The 16,709-nt window shown below is 35.1% G+C and overlaps 1 protein-coding gene across 5 annotated transcripts in view; it reads left to right on the plus strand.

Annotated features, from left to right (window-relative positions):
• Positions 1 to 16,709, plus strand: part of LOC148954762 (uncharacterized) — a 145,474-nt gene that overhangs the window by 123,605 nt on the left and 5,160 nt on the right. For all 5 annotated transcript variants that reach the window (XM_089086733.1, XM_089086729.1, XM_089086730.1 and 2 more), the window contains exon 4: positions 478 to 687. In XM_089086733.1, coding sequence (XP_088942859.1) covers positions 478 to 687 — 210 coding nt within the window. The remainder of the gene's footprint in view (positions 1 to 477; positions 688 to 16,709) is intronic.

The following is a 16,709-nucleotide window of genomic DNA, read 5'->3' on the forward strand; positions in this document are numbered from 1 at the left end:
TTTCGGCTTTTTTTTAGTAATATTTTTTATTGCAACCGGATTCACTGATTGCCTACGAAAAAACGCATGAATCTCTCTTATGGTTGTTGTTAGACCACATAGATTGAAGGCAGGATTCTAAGTTGTCATTTTGTTTTTAGGGGGAGGCGGCAAAGTTTGTCAAAGAATAAAACAGGAATCATTCAAAAAACATCATTTAAAAAATGACAAATCTTGCCATTTTTGTGGAGTGGTGGGTAACGGATGCGAAATGGGCCTGAACGGGGTTACAGGGTAGTTCCTACAATAAACATGGGCTGAAAAATATATAAGGGATATTTTAAGATATTTTTTAAATCTCAACTCTTCTGAAAAAAAACACCTGCACCAATCCTCAGTTGCCTGGGTTAAGTCTCCTCAGTTGCAAGGGTTAAGTCGCTCACTGTGTTGAATTATATGGCTATTCATTATTAAATAATCCCGTGATACCTTTTGCAGGGGTAGGAATAGTCCTGATTACCGTCAGCGGTATTGCATGGCGGCTGACCTCGCACGATGCACCTTCATGTCGAGCAATGTTAGGCCTGAGGTCGAGGTCCGAGCCTGGAATTGTGGCATCTGCAGACCCAACGGCACCAGAAGTGACACGAAGCCGTTTTCTGGCAAGAATGCCTCCTAGTCATGGTCGACCTCATCACCCTTACGCAGGTAGGTCTAGATTACGAAGATGTACCCGGTAGAGCTTAACCTATAAGAACCGCTTGATAACTGCTAGAAAGGATTGGTAATCTCTTTTGCTAAAGTTTTTTGTTGAATTTCGCCACAGGTTGAAGTGGATAAAAGAAGGAGTCATAGAAAAAAAAGTACAAAGCTAAGTTTGAATCAGTCGAAATTACTGAAAAAATGTTCTAAATTCTGAATACTGGCTATTGCAAAGTCGGCGATATTACAGCCTAAATTCCCTAACATCAGTAAATATGGTTATATATCACAAAAAGATAGTTTTATTTTATAACCTATATATTTCAGTTTAAAACTGAAGCGATCAAATTAAGCGCAATGCCATCTATTCTTCAAGATAATAATTGTCCCAGTATGTTGGAATTTCAGAGATATCCCTAATCAAGCTTACGCCTAAAGAAAATTAATTGAACAAAGAAAATGAAGAACTACTTAAATTTGACCTTAATATTTTATATTAAAATAAGTAAATTAATAAAAAAAAATATGTTTCTTAATTTGAACGAATTTGTGTACGAGTTCCTAAGATTACTACTTACCTTGCTAAGACTAGTAATAGTCATCCTTTGATATTATTTTTTGCGTCACCCCGGCCCCTTCTAAAAATTGAGTATTGCGAATACGGCTTGTTATATAATATGTTATATTTATATAATACTAAATTTGTATAATTACTTAACTCACCAGCTCGTTCTCAATTGAGCTTAAATTGAAAAAGACTGGAAAAGGTCGTTTAGGCTCAGAAAAAAGCACAAGAATTTAATTTGAATTTCCTATGTTTCTTGGTGGGGTGGGGTGAACAAAATGCACAATCTTGCGCAAATACCATTAACACATTATTGGAAACATTTCGTAAATTTAAGTATGTCTTTTTTGGAGGATAGGTATTTGGCTGAAGATTTTAACCCTCCTCACCTGCTTATGTATACTTCCACTGTTCCCTAATTTCTCTGAGTTTACTTTAATTTCCTAAAAAAAAATTAGATTTCTGGAATATCCTCCAAAAATTAGCGAAAGCGCAAGAATTTATTTCCAAGAGTCCAATGTTTCTGAAGGAGGTGGGATTTGAACAAAACGTACAGTACATGCAAGTAACATGGACAGTTTAACTAACTAAAAAAAGTCTCTTAAATTTAAAGTTTTTTTTTTCAGAGAGGGGGGGGGGTATTTGTCTGAAGGTTTCAACCTTCTTCACCTACGTAGCTATGCTTCTACTGTCCCTAATTTCTTTGGGTTTGCTGGAATTTCCTCAAAAAAAATTTGATTTCTTTTTTTACTAGGCTTGTCTCCAGCAAATTAGCGAAAGTGCAAGAATTTAGTTCGAAATGACCAATGTTTCCAGGGCCGAGTATTGCGAACAAAACGCATAAAACACGCAAATACCACAAACACTTTAAGAATTCGTTAAAAAAAATTTTGGTTGAAAGGCTTTTTTTTGAAGTTTGGGAAAGGGGGAAGGAGGTTGCTTGCAGATTTTTACCCTCCACATCTGTCTAGCTATGCTTCCACTGCTCCCTAATTGCTCCGGTTTTCCCTGAATTTCTCCAAAATAAAATTGAGTTTTCCAAAATATCTTCAGAAAATTAACCTTCACACTATTTGAACAATTCATATTTTGTGTTGACGTTCATGTATTTGAACATTAATACTCAGAAGATTTCTCTAGTTTTAGAGAAAAACTCAATTTTCATTTGCAGTTGCTGAGGAAGGCTTCCTAGTTGAAGCATTGCTGCTTATTCACATTTTCCGTGCAAGCCATCCCTTTATATATTTCAGGTTGATAACATTAGTCGAACTTTGAAACGCTTTTAAGTTTTTCTCTTTCTTGTAACTATGTCCAGATTCTGAATATGGCTCTAACAGTTAGGGGGTTTAATTCAGTGCCTTGCTAGGACAAATATGTCTTCATCCAAACTGTAATTTCTTGAGTATTGAACAACTTCTGTTTTACAATGCTTTAAAGCTTTTTTTTTCAGCATATTTTTTTTTAATGTTTCTTGTACAAATTTTAGATTTTTCTTGAATTAATGCATATTATTTCACATTAGAAAAAGTACTTTGTCTACAAATTTGAAAAAAAAACTACCACTATTTTATGTATGTATTGTCAGAGTGATAAACCATGTTTATCACTCTCACGTATTTGCAATAATTTATCTTAAGGGGGGTAAGGAGGGTGGAGGGGCAAAATTTAAAAAAACTAAAAAATAGGAAATAATATGAAAATATATATATATATAAATTAAGAGAACCAAAAAACTACCAAATTTGGCAATGGAGACACAGTGGCGGTTCCGGGGGGGGGGGGGGAGGGGGACGCTCCCCCTTAGTGTAGTCTGAAGTAGTGTAATTTACTTAATTGACTCAACTTTGCGTTATTTAAACTTCCTGACAACGCAAGTTTATCGGATCAACCTATCCCCCCCCCCTAAATTTTTTTCATCAACCTATTTTGCCCCCCCCTAAAAAATCCTGGATCTGCCTCTGTGGAGACATGCCCTTAGACCCCCCCCTCCCCGTACATGCTAAAGGATGATTATCACAAGTGTCTATGGTTTCACTGGTGCTACTAATTTTATGTTATAAAATTAAAATAAAAAGCACAGTTGTGTTTTTCTTTTAACGTCTTTTTTGTAACATAACGTCTTTTATTTGAAGTGGTTAATGCAGCGTCTCGGGTATCCGTGAGTGGCAAATCTTGAGAAAGAAAAAATACCGCAAAGCCTCATTGGTTCTTCTATGGCCAGGATGGCCTAAAGTGGCATTGGTTTGTATGTAATTATAGAGGCTATTCCTTGTTTACTGGATCTGAATTTTGGAGAAAAAAGAATATTTAAAATTTTGAAAAGTCATGGAAGTGAAGTTTGATTATCTGTATTACGATTAGACCCCGGCGCCGTGCCTTTGGATCGACCGAACACCGCTAACCAGAGGCTCGATTGACCGCCGCCAAAGTGTCGCTACGCCGCCGGCGCGCCGCAGGATTTTGAATTAATTTTGCGGCAATTCTTTATTGCGTCAACCGCAAAGTCGGAGCTTTTCTTTCTCGTGTGGTTTATTATTTTGATTTTCCTGATTAGAAATCAAGCAGGGCTTGCAACTATCCCAAATTTTGGGGTATTTCCCCGAAAATCTATGCGTCATCCCGAAAAAAAATTTGGTTCCCTGAATCCTCAAAAATCACCCAATCTACGGTGCCTAGCGATTTATCACCAGTGACTTTCCCTGCCAAATATTACTTTACATACCATAATTCTTCACTACTCTCTTGTTCGTTAATTTTAACCAAACAGATGCAATTGCAATATAAATAGTTCTTCATATGTTGACAAAAAAATATCGTCTTTATGAAATGAGATTAAGTAATTGCGAATGCAGTTTCCCAATTGCTATTTCTTATATTATTTAAAGTAAAGAGTTTTATTTTTCAGTTAAATAGAGCGCATTTACTACTATACAACTTTAGCTGGATTTTGAAACTGATAGTCGACAGATTTGTTTTACATCTGAAACGCAAGTCTGCAGAATTTGTTTTTCTTTTGATGTTCTTAGATAAGATTTTCTTAATGTTAAATACACAACTGTTGAACGCCTTATAGATTAAAGAAAATACAATCTTCTTTCTGAAATTTTTTTACCCCCCCCCCCCTCCCAAAAAAACAGCCTTCTATTGAGACAAAATTTAGCTATAGACTAAGCTATGTGCAAGCTTGGGTAATTAAGGATTGAAACGGAAGTTACCCCAAAAATATGATTCATAAAAAATTGTAAATTATTGGCTATAGGGGAGGATAGGGGGCTATCATTTTTAAATGATAATACCTCTTATTTTTTTTAAAGCAGGAATGCCAAAAAGATAATTATTTTTTTCATTTAAAGTAGAGACGGAAGAAAACGATATCAAATTCCCTAGGAAACCATTGAAATATTTTGATAGAGCCAGGGCCCTCGATTGGGACTTGTTCACTATCTTGGGTATTTTGCAATTTCTCATAGGCTACTGGCCTAATTTAGCTTTTGTGTATGCTCCCTTTTATATAGATTCTTTGGATCTTATTGAATGCCACGGCAAATCTATGACTCAATTTTCCAATAATTTGAGGTGTATCTGAATAATTTCGCATTTTTGTTGTTGTCATTGTAGCCCTTTACTCATACCCTTATTTTTTTTTTTTTTTCAAATTAACACTAAGCTGTTTAACGTTATTTTGCATGTTTGTTTGAACCATATAGCGACCTAGTGACCATATAGTGATCTAAGTTAATTGTTTTTTTTTTTTAAATTTAAAGCAGAGACCGTATCCCATCAAGATGTTATCCAGTTGGGGGAGGGCATATGGAGTTATTATATTTAAGTGTTAGTACCTTAATTTCTTTTTATTGAAAGCATGGATGCCATAAATTTCTTTTTTATTTCAAAGTAGAGACGGTATTCTATCAAGGTAGTATCCCGAGGGGGGGGGGGGTAGGGAGGTATTATATTTAAATGATAATATCTCAAATTTATTTATTTTTCAAATCAGGGATGCCAAAAAGTTAATTATTTTTTAATTTAAAGCAGAGACGGTATACTATCAAGGTGGTATCCAGGGGGGGGGGGGTTAGGGAAGTATTATATTTAAATGATATTATCTTGAGTTTTTTTTATTGAAAGCAGGGACGCCAAAAAATTAATTATTTTTTTTAATGTGTTGCTAATAGTGTTGTGGAAATTTCAGAATATATTTCCAGTTGCGATTATTCGTAGGCTTTATTTATTTCTTGTGCATCGGTATCTTTTTATTGTTTGGATTCTTGGTCAAATACATTTTTTTATCCACCTTCGTCCTCTTCGTATGTTGAAAAACTGTGGAGGGGGTTGATTTTGTTGGAAATAAGTTCTAGTGCTCTTTAAAGCAGATAGTGATTTAAAGTCATAGTGATTTAAAGCAGAGACGGATCTCATAGAACATTATAGGGCTGCTTTAAAAAAAAAAAAAATACAAAAGGGGGTGTGAAGGGAGGCAAGAGACTTTAACTATGAATATGACAGTTTGGTTGCTACCAGTAGCTACTACGTGGAGTATCCTAGGAGAGTCAATGAGTAGAGAAAGTAGATTTGTGAATTTAAGCTGTGATCTAAGAAAGGCTGATGAAAACATTAATGTTTGCAGTCAACATTGATCGATCGAGCGGTGCGCCGTAAGATGTTGGCGGTGTACTGCCGCTGCTCTTTTTGGCCCCGCTGCCGCTGGTCTTCCCTCATCGGCGTGGTGCCGAGGTCTAATTACGATTATATTTTTAATTAAACATGAAAGCGGGCTCACAAAGAAAAAGAGAAATTACTGCCCTAAGTTTCCAATTTTAAAATCATGTTCTACTGTAGTAAGAAAAAATGGTTAGGTTAAGGTCGAATGAAGCTACCGTTTTTATCCAATCATGCTATGTAGAATGAGCAAGTAAAAATACCGCAAAGCCTCATTGGTTCTTTTGCATAAAATATTAAGCCAGTGAAAAGAGGTTTCAAATCGCTACGTTTTTTACATGTAAACCCGCTGTTTCTTTGTCGTTGGATTTTCGTCAATGTATTACTTTGTCTGTAGATGAAGGAACAAAGATCTCTCTAATTTCAGAAAACTCTCATTAGGAAGTCTTGTCAAAATTCCGTAATAATCTAAAGAATGTTAGGATCCAATGCGTTTTCTTCGAAAAGGAGCCATTTTAATTATAAATAGACAAGAAATTCCAAAATTTCATCCAAGTTTAGTGAAACCAAACAGAACTAAAAAAATCTAATTAGTGTCAGCCACAATTTTATGGTGTGTGACTTTGATTTGAGTGTCTTAGAAATCAAATTAGATAAATTAGACAAAATCCAGTTTGTCCTGATAAAAACAAGAACATATCAATGTGGTACTGGATGACTTGTTTAAGATTTAGTGTCCCATCACGTCGTTGACAGGGGAGGGTAATATGGGGATTCTACCCTGATTACGACTGAGGCCACCAGTATCTGGGAGAAGGTTGAAGAAAATATGGTACAATTGTAATTTTGGGAGGAGAGGGTAAACATAGGTTCCTTAATTACATTGACAAACTTGAAGTGCTCAAAAAAATAAAATACAAGCCCCCTAAAAAAACATGATTTGTTTTATTATGAGGGAGCTTTTTTTGAGTACTTCGAAAGTTTTATTATATTTTTTCTAGCCCTAAAGACGGTTCGGTGGGTATCCGAATTATGTTCTTAACTTCAATTTTTCTCCTTCACTGGCTAATAATTACCGCCCTTGCTGTTTCGGCTTTTTGTTTTGTCAAACTCTAAAAACTATTTCGGCCGTATTTCAGTGAAATAATCTACATAACTCAGTGGTAGCCTGCTCTTAGGACGAATTTGCTTGCAGATAGGGCTTTAAATGGTATTACAAGATTGATTGGTGGAGAGGGAGGTTGAGAACATAAACTCAACTAATTTTAACCCCAAATTTATCAAATTTCATAGAGACATTGAAGGGAGGGGGTCTGAAGTTTATGGTGGATCTTGATATTTGACAGAAAACCCTTTACAAGAACTCAGTTTAAGAATACACCGTTTTCAGGCCATAAACCCCCTTCCATATACCTCAGCTTTTGAAAATGACACCAGCTCCTCATTTATATATTCAAACTTGTATTTTTTTTTTAATTACCGAGCCCAGTGAAAGTAAAGTCTGATATATAAAGCGATGGGTCGTCCACTTTTCACCGCCTGGTGTAAAGCTGGGGCACCACGTGTTTCCCATAATATTCTGTCACACGTGGAATGATTACGCTACCCTTGGCTCACTTTCGCCACACCTGGCTCGTGCCACTCGTCCTGCGTGATTTCTGAATGTGCGGAGTCCCTTCGATGCAGAGTGCAATTTGGAGTCAAATAAAATTTCGATAGCTTGGATTACATCCATTCTAAAAGTGTCACGTTTTGAAAGATACAACTTTGCAAGAGAAATCTGGGATTCCAGGACATAGTCATCAACATCGAAAATCACTTGATAATGGCGCATTACCCTTTCACCACCTTTTGAAAATTGTAGAAAATCAGAACTTGAAGGGAAGAAGGCTGATAAAGCTTCAAACAGTGCCATATTTTGCATGAAATATCGGTCCATCTGGCTCGTGAAACGGTCTGTTCTATCGAAGAACAAAAATCTACTGGAGTCTGATTGAACTGGCTGACTGATGTTGCGTATAGCGGTTGTTGAATCTGAAAGTATTTGAGATGAGTGGAAGTGGCCTGACCTCTGGTTCCGAGTACGGGTTTTGGAGACTATGATTTCTGAATCATATGCCTCGTCAATGTCCCTTCGAGACTTAAACAGTCATATGTGTCTTTAAAAATTGGAAACACTCGGGAATTCAATTTTTAATCAAGAAGTTCTCCATGCAATTATGCAATTTTTAGTTGTAGCGGAAACGGAAATTAGGAAAAAAAGAAACTGGCGAAAATCACCAAAAATATGCTAAAAGCATAGGCTATAGCGTCAAACGGCTTATCAAAACACTGCTATCCTTTGAAAATGTTGTTTTCTTCTGGTATCAACTGATTGTTTATGTCTCCATTTTTTATGGACTAAAAATGTTGTCAAATTTAGCTAATTAGTTTTGCTTCTTTAATTTCTCAGTTCAACTTGGCAACACTGACAAAAATGTGGCATCACCGCTTGAAAATATTTATAAATTTCAAGTAGGCTATGCTAGTCTTTAAGTTTAGGCCTCGTCTTAAATTCTGTCAAATGTTTCAAATACTGTTGTCTCGTTGAGGTGGGGCTTTTGTCAAGACACGTCAATCAAATGAGTTGTAGTACTTTTAAGATCTTAGTCAGCAATAGTACTGACATGGAGATAAATTTGTCTCCTAGAAATATTCAAAACAAGGGGATGGAAACTAAGCAGTTGCGGGTCTTCAAAGGGTGAGACATTTTCAGTCAAACTCAGATTCGTTACCTACATTCTTAAATTCACACCCTTTATTGGTTGTATTAGTTTAATCCTTGATTTTTTGCCGAATATAATCTGATTATCAGGTTACCTCCAAATTTGTTCTAGCCAGGCTTTTATTTAATTCTGTTTTCGGGGAGGGTCATATCTAAGGATGAATTATTCGAAAATCCGATCTTCAATTTCCATTTACTGGTATGGCATTCATCATAAACAAGTAACTTTGTTTTGTACAGAGTAACTCTGTTTTAAATAAACTTTTCCACAAAATAAGTTTTTCAAAGAAAAGTAAAGAGCTCTATTAAACCAAAAATGAGCAAAAATAAAATCAAATAGTCTACGAAGTGTGAAAGTACCACAAATCAGCATCGATAAATAAATGAAACCCAAAACGAATAGAAATTACAATAAATAACCGAGTCAAACTCAAAACGAGCAGAAATTAACATGAGTAGGGTTCAAAACCCCTATGCCTTCCCAAGGCCAGAACATAATTTGCACTTTACTGAAAAAATATAAATTTTTTACTTTTATAACTTTAATGAATCAAATGATACTAACATTTAGATTACTAAATATCAGTAAATGTATATTAAACTGACAATGCACATTCATTTGTATTTTTTTCCAGTAAAGTGCAAATTATGTTCTGGTCATTTCAAAGGGCTCATTCGATTGGAAATTCAAAGGGCTAGTGCCTTTTTTAATAGTCGAAAGTGATTTGAGGGCAACTAACCCCCTTCTCACACCCCCTTTTCCCCAAACACATCAAATCAAAATTTTAGATAACCATTTTGTTCAACGTAGTTAAAACTTTTAGAAATTAGGTCTTTGAGGATGATAACCTCCCTCAGAGCCCTCGGGGCAAGGATTGTAAGTTGTGCTCTGGGGGCATATAAGGTTTTAATAGATAGTGATGTTGTAGAAACTTCAAAAATTTTGTTCTAGCCATTTCAATTTCCAATCAAATGAGCCCCCTTTGAAGTTTCTACAACGCTTTCTATAAAAACCTGATATGCCCCCAGGGCATAAATTACAACCCTTGTCCTGAGGGCTGTGGGGGAGTGTCCTCCTCAAAAACATAATTTCTATCTGTAAATCAACTACGCTGAACAAAACGACTATCTCAAAATTTGGATTAGATGTGTTTGGGGAAATGGTGGGCGTGGAAGTGTTGTTAGTGGCCTTCCAATCACTTTCGATTATTAAAAAGGACACAGGCCACTCCAATTCCCAATCGAATGAGCCATTTTCGAAGTTTCTACGACAACTCCCTCGATACGAAGTGGCCTGGTCTAAAGAAAAAAAAAATATATAAATAAATAAGTAAGTAAGTAAGTAAGTTTATTTGTATAATAATAACATTGTGCCAACATTGTTCTTTACTTAGGCATCGCGATTGCGCTTCCTATGATTACCTGCCAAAAACACAGTAATCTGATGTTTGCTATATATATATATATATATATATATATATATATATATATATATATATATATATATATATATATATATATATATATATATATATATATATATATATATATATATATATATATATATATATGGTTGATATGGTTTGACAGCGTGAATCGTTACGTTAAATAGTAATCATGAATCGTTAATCGTTATTAAAAGGTCCAGTTTTCCGTCATACGATATTTACAAAAGACTAAAAAGAACGTAAAAATGTTTCAAAAGTAAAATAGTTTTGCTTCGACTTAGGGGTACTGAAATTCTTTAGGGATTAAATGAAAGTGTTGTGGTAGTTATGAAATGTTTTACAACTTCTTAAGGACTACTGTTAATGTCATGAACCGCCTAACCCTTTTATTTGTAGTCTCAAAGAAATCAGTTTTAAGCGGATATCCGCGTAGCAGAAAAAAGTTGCTATTAATAAACACATTTTTCCTATAATTTTGTCCATAAAGTCTAAATTATTTCTCTATGATAAGCCAATCTTTAATTTATTTTATTTTTTTTTATTTGAATAGTGGGGACATAGGATTTCATTATTAAATCGTAATACTCTATGGCAATTCCCAGCCTGTAACTCTCAATGGCTGGCTCGTGGCACCCTTTGGCGAGCATTGTCACACCTTTACCATATTCAGACTTTTTCCTAGAAAAATAACCGTATACACTAGAATCGACCGTTAAAACTTAAAGGAAAATGCCCGCGGTTCCACAGACCCGGGTTCAAGTTCCGATTCTGCTGGCTTCCACCTCGGTTAAACCGGTTCCAGTTCCCATTATGCCCGCTCTGATCCCAGTTCCAAATCTGGCTCTGGTTCCATCAGTACTGGACACCCCACTTCTGCCCCCCTCCAATCTTCCCCGTCCCGTTTCTTTTCTCATTTTTTTTTATTCAAGCTAGCCTTATTTGACCTTTTTGCAAAAAAAAATAGCAATACCAAAGCAGAATGGCTTTATTTCTTTTCTCTCTCATGTTTCAACCAGGGTTGTTTGATCTTTTAAAAATAAATAGCAATATAAAGGTGGAGTTGCTCTGTTTCTTTTCTCATTCTATTGTTTCAACCAGAGTTGTTTGACTTTTTTTCTAAGAAATACAAATACACAAACAGAATAAAAATTAATTTAGGATGTCTAGCTGTGCTCTTTCGTGATTTAGCTTCTCTTTGTTAGCTTTGTTGGTGTTTCAAAGAGTATTTTGGAAGAAGTTCTTTAGTTCTACTGTTTTGTGCTTTATGCTGTCAGTGTTCCCTTTAGTGGTAAGTGTGTTTTGGAAGTTTTTCGTTTGAAACATATGATTTAGGATGTTTAGTTTCGCTGTTCCAGAGTGTAGCTTATCTGTTTTAGCGTTGTTAGTGTTTCCAAGTTTAATTTGGAAGTATCTCGTTTGAAAAGTTAGATTTAGGATGTTTAGTTGTGTTGTTTCCTGGTTTTGCTTGTCTGTGTTTTTTTTGAAGTTTTTCTTTTGAAACGTCAGATTTAGGGTGTTTAGTTATGCGGTATAGTGGTTTAGCTTGTCTGTGCTATCGTTGTTGAGGTTTCAAAGTGTATTTTTGGAATTTTTCGTTTGAAACGTATGTTTAGGATGTTTAGTCGTGCTCTATCTATCTACCGATAGATTGTCTGTGTTAGCTTTGTTGATGTTTCAAAGATTACTTCGGAAGAATTTGTTAGGTTCTGCTCTTTCGTGGTTTAGCTTGTCCGTGTTAGCTTTGTTAGCGTTTCCAAGTGTATTTGGGTAGTTTGTGTTTGAAGCGTATGACTTAGTATGTCTACTTGTGCTGTTTTATGATCTAGCTTGTCTGCGTTTGCTTTGTTGATGTTTCCAAATGTGCTTTGGAAGTTTTTCCTTTTAAACGTATTATTTAGGACGTTTTGTTTAGCTTTTTCATGGTTCAGCTTGTCTGTTTTAGCGTTTTTTGTGCTTCCAAGTGTATTTTAAAAGTCTTTCATTTGAAACATATGATTTAGGGTGTTTTGTTTTGCTCTTTCATGGTTTATCCTGTCTGTGTTAGCTTTGTTGCTTTTTCCAGGTCTATTTTGTAAGTTTTTCCTTTAAATAGTATGATTCAAGATGTTTAGTCGTCCTGTTTCGTGGTTTGTCTTGTCTGTGATAGCTTTGTTGGTGTTTCCAAGTGTATTTTGGAAGTTTTCTTTTGAAACGTATGATTTAGGATGCTTTGTTCTGTTGTTTCGTACTTTAGCTTGTCTATGTTAGCTTTGTTTCTGTTTCAAAGGGAATTTTGGAAAAAAATGTTTAGTTTTGCTGTTTCGTGGTTTCGCTTGTCTGTGTTAGCGTTGTTGGTGTTTCCAGGTGTATTTTCGAAGTTTTCGTTTGAAACGTAAGATTTAGGATGTTTTGTTGTGCTGTTTCATTGGGCAGTAGACATCCGCTTTCAGGGGGATTTCTCCTTGTGGAGGGGGTCGGGGGAGGTGGTTACGCCGGAGGATCTTTCCATGGAGGAAGTTTTTGGGGGGAAGAGAATTTTCAATGATGGGGATGCCGAATTTCCCAACATTATTTATAAAACGTTTAAGTATTTTTAGTACTTTCAAAAGAGCTATTTATTCTAATTAAACGGCCTTTGTGATTCAGGGGTCATTCTTAAAGAATTGGAAAAAAATTTAACTTTAGCGTAAAGAGCGAGGTATTGACGAGGGGGCGAATCCTCTCGTCATATACATAATAATTTCTGTTAGTTTTAAGTTTTAATGTCGTTCCTTACTTTCAATTAAAAAAACTTGTCTTTTTTATTTAATTTATACAAAAAGCTACAATAGAAATTCCCACTATAGACTGATTATAAACAATAATTTCATTATTTCTTTATCATTTTCTACAATCTTGTCAAGGTTTTAAATTTAATAATGAAAAACTCATTTAAGCTATTTGATAACTTCGATACTCAATACTCAGCCTAATATGATACTTTTTTCATCGGGCCTCGCTCAGGAATAGCCTGACAACACTTTTCACCTGCCTTTGATAAAAAGATCTTTTTTCAAACATATTTTCAAACCGCATGAAGAATAACTTGGGTCGTTTCCGCAGAATGTATATTAATATTTAAATGTATATTATTAGTCGTTTATTTGTTCCTAGAACAAAGAAAGGGATTTAAAATTGCTAATTTTTATGCTTTTCTTTATAGTTAAAGTCACGTTTGTGACAGTTCGCTCCCACCCCTGAAGATCCCTAGGCTGTATACAAAATTAATATAAAATAAAAATGGTAATTTTTGACCTGTTGCGATATAAACACTTAGATTGCCTACATAGTTCAAATGCTTTTAACCTGTAAATTTAATCAGGGGTGGTGACCTGTTTGTTTCGTAAATTCTTTTAAATAAAAATAGTAATTTATTTTCGCTCGATTTCATTTGACAATCTGAATTTATAGACGAGAAATATCTGGTGGGTATTTGCGTCTTATAGCCACCATACTCAAGATCTGTCGAGAAGTGAAGTTTGGTTAATGCTAATAAAATAAAACAAAATATGATGAAAATATAATACTTTATCAACAAAATTGTGAAAATTACAACAAAGAATTATGGAAGGACGGCCACCCAGACCACATTAAATTAAATACGGAGCCTAAACTAACCTAACCAAATAGCAACTGTATATTTTATGAAAATATAGCTATAATGTAGTTTCCCACCGAACCGAAGATAATATTGTCTGGTATAAAGACCATGAAAACCATTTATTGTCTCATGTTCGTGATACAAGATCTTGATTGTGGTGATTATAAGACAAAAGTAACCCTGGTGTACTAGAGACATTCGTTTATCTTTTCTGTAATTATTCAGATATTTACAGTTTTGCAGTATTTTGGAAGTTATTAAGATATCAGTTCTATTTATTGGTTTGTTATTCTTTTTTTTCTCTTGTGTGTTGTTTTTGTCATTTTCTTTAGATGATTTAAATTTTCTTTTTCTCTTTTCCCGTTGATAAAGGCTCCCTGACGTGAAGTCGAAATATTTGAATTTTTATTATTTAAAGTTTAGTCATTTTATTTTTTTGTTCCACTGTTTTATTTAAATTACATCCATTTTCTGCTCTTTTTCACACAATAGTCGTTATCCTGATAATCCCCCCCCCCCGTGATGGACACATGTATAACCCTAATAATATATCCGTTCTTCTTTCCATTGATTGATGGGTTGTAAAACTGGTTACCCTGTATAGATTCCAGATACAGTGCTAAACGTATAACGGAAAAGATTCAATACCTTAAATTCGCTATAATTTTAGCCATTCGCTATCTCACTTCGACGCTCGATATCACGCACATCGAGCAATATTGTTTTCTTCACCAGGCCTCACAAAGAACAGACCAGATGAACTCTTTCCAGCTGTTGATAAATAGATCACCTTTTACAGTGCATTCCCTAAATGTTCGATAGAAAAGATCAGATGCTCAATGAATGCTCGAAAAAAAAACTTGTTTGCTCGATATACTATATTATATATCGATTTCTCCATCAGAACCCTCAAAGAAATAGCCTGAGAAAACTTTTACTTGCCTTTGATTAACATACCCCTTCTTTAAGTACATTTTAAAATAATTCAATGTAATTTTAGCTATTCAATATCTCATTTCGATGCGCAATACCCAGACTTATATCGATTTTTTAATTGGACCTCGTGCAGAACTACCCTTTAAACATTTTTTCTCCTGCCTTCGATTAATAGATCTGTTTTCAGTACACTTTCTAACTGCATTGTATAACAATGGATATTGATGTCCTGAAAAAACACATCTTAAAAGGGGCGGTTCATGGCTCTGAATTGGCTATAAATTCAGATAGTATCCCCTTTTGTTTACGAGAAAGCACTCCGTTACTATGACAACACAAGAATCTGCACAGCTAGAACTATTGCGGATGAGAAGGGGGTTATAAAAGGATATTTTACTCCAGAAGTAATTCAAATTATGTAAAACACATTTCCCTAGATTTTAAATTAAGGATTATTAATTACTTGAGGGAGAAGAAATTATTAAACATGGACCAAAGAATTATGTCAATAATAAAAACATGGTTAGTTGATCATTTCATGTCAGAAAGTCATGAAGAAGGACGTCGATCCCCTGGGCGGTTTCAGAAAATATAGCTACAAGTGGGATAAGTCATGGCTTCAACTCCTTCGACCGCAAATAAACGACAGAACACTTTGGCAGAACCTGGCCCAGGAGCCTCCTGGCGCCGAATTGGGCTGAATAGTCTGTGACTCTTCTGAAGTCTAAAGTAGTCTAAGTAGGCCTGCTTTTGAGCCAATGACTGATATGGTGGGTTTGGACATAAAGTATTGAACTCTTGCAAATGTTCAGACACGATAATTCAAAAGAAGCTATGTGACAACAAATTAATTTTAAAGGACAAATGACAAAAAGTAAAGACAAATCCAGCTCCGGTTCCATCAGTTCCGGATCCCCTACTTCTGTCCCCCCCCCCTTTAAATTCCACATTTTCAACTCCATTAATTCTTGTATCTTTTAAAAGACCTTTACGGGGCTGTTTTAATAAGTGCAACCATGGTCGTGCCCACGCAATCTTACCCACCCCGTTGCTTTTCTCATTCTTTTGTTTCAACCTAGCTTGTTTGACTTTTTTTCCAAAAATAGCGATACCCAAGCAGAATTGCTTTGTTTCTTTTCTTGTTCTTGTGTTCCAACCAGGGTTGTTTGACCCTTTGTTGCCAAAAATAGCAATATCAAAGTGGAAATGCTTTGTTTGTTTTCTCATTCTATTGTTTCAACCAGAGTTTGTTTGAAGTTTTTTTCCAAAAATACCAATACTCAAGCAGAATGGAAAGTATGATTTAGGATGTTTAGTTGTGCTCTTTAGTGGTTTAGCTTGTCTGTACTAGCTTTGTTGGTGTTTCAAAAAGTATTTTGGGAGAAGTTTTTTATCGCTTAAAAAGGGCACTAGGACCTGTTGGTCGTTACGATCACCCCTAAAAAAAAAAAAATAAAAAAAAAAAAATAAACACGCATCCGTGATCTTTCTTATGGCAAAAAATACTAAATTTCCCATTTTGCAGATAGGTGCTTGAAACCTCTTCAGAAGGGTTTTCTGACACGCTCAATCTGATGGCATGATTTTCATTAAGGTTGAATTACTTTCAGGGGATGTTCCCCCCTTTTTTCGATAATTAGGCAAATTTTCTCAGCCATGTGACTTTTGATGGGTAAGACTAAACTTGATGAAACGTATACATTTTAAATCAGCATAAAAATCTGATTCTTTTGATGGGTCTATTGGTATCAAAATTTCGTTTTTTAGAGTTTCGGTTGCTATTGAGCCGGGTCGCTCCTTACTTACAGTTTGTTACCACGAACTGTTTGATCTCTAGTCATTTGCATTAAATTTGTTAAAGCCTACGTTAAGAGGTGTATTCATTAATTGAATATAAGGTGAAAATGTGATTATCGAAGCACGAATTCGATTCATTTCAAGAAGAAGTAAATTTCTTAGCCTGATGATATTATCAAACTAAGAGATATTATATGTAGAGTTTCAATAGATGAACAGGGCGGTGTCAGGAAGGTGTTA

The sequence above is a fragment of the Artemia sp. Qi Xiang Cuo genome, chromosome 3 (genome assembly GCF_049724085.1).
Source record: "Artemia sp. Qi Xiang Cuo chromosome 3, ASM4972408v1, whole genome shotgun sequence".
In the NCBI taxonomy this organism is placed as follows: Eukaryota; Metazoa; Arthropoda; class Branchiopoda; order Anostraca; family Artemiidae; genus Artemia; species Artemia sp. Qi Xiang Cuo.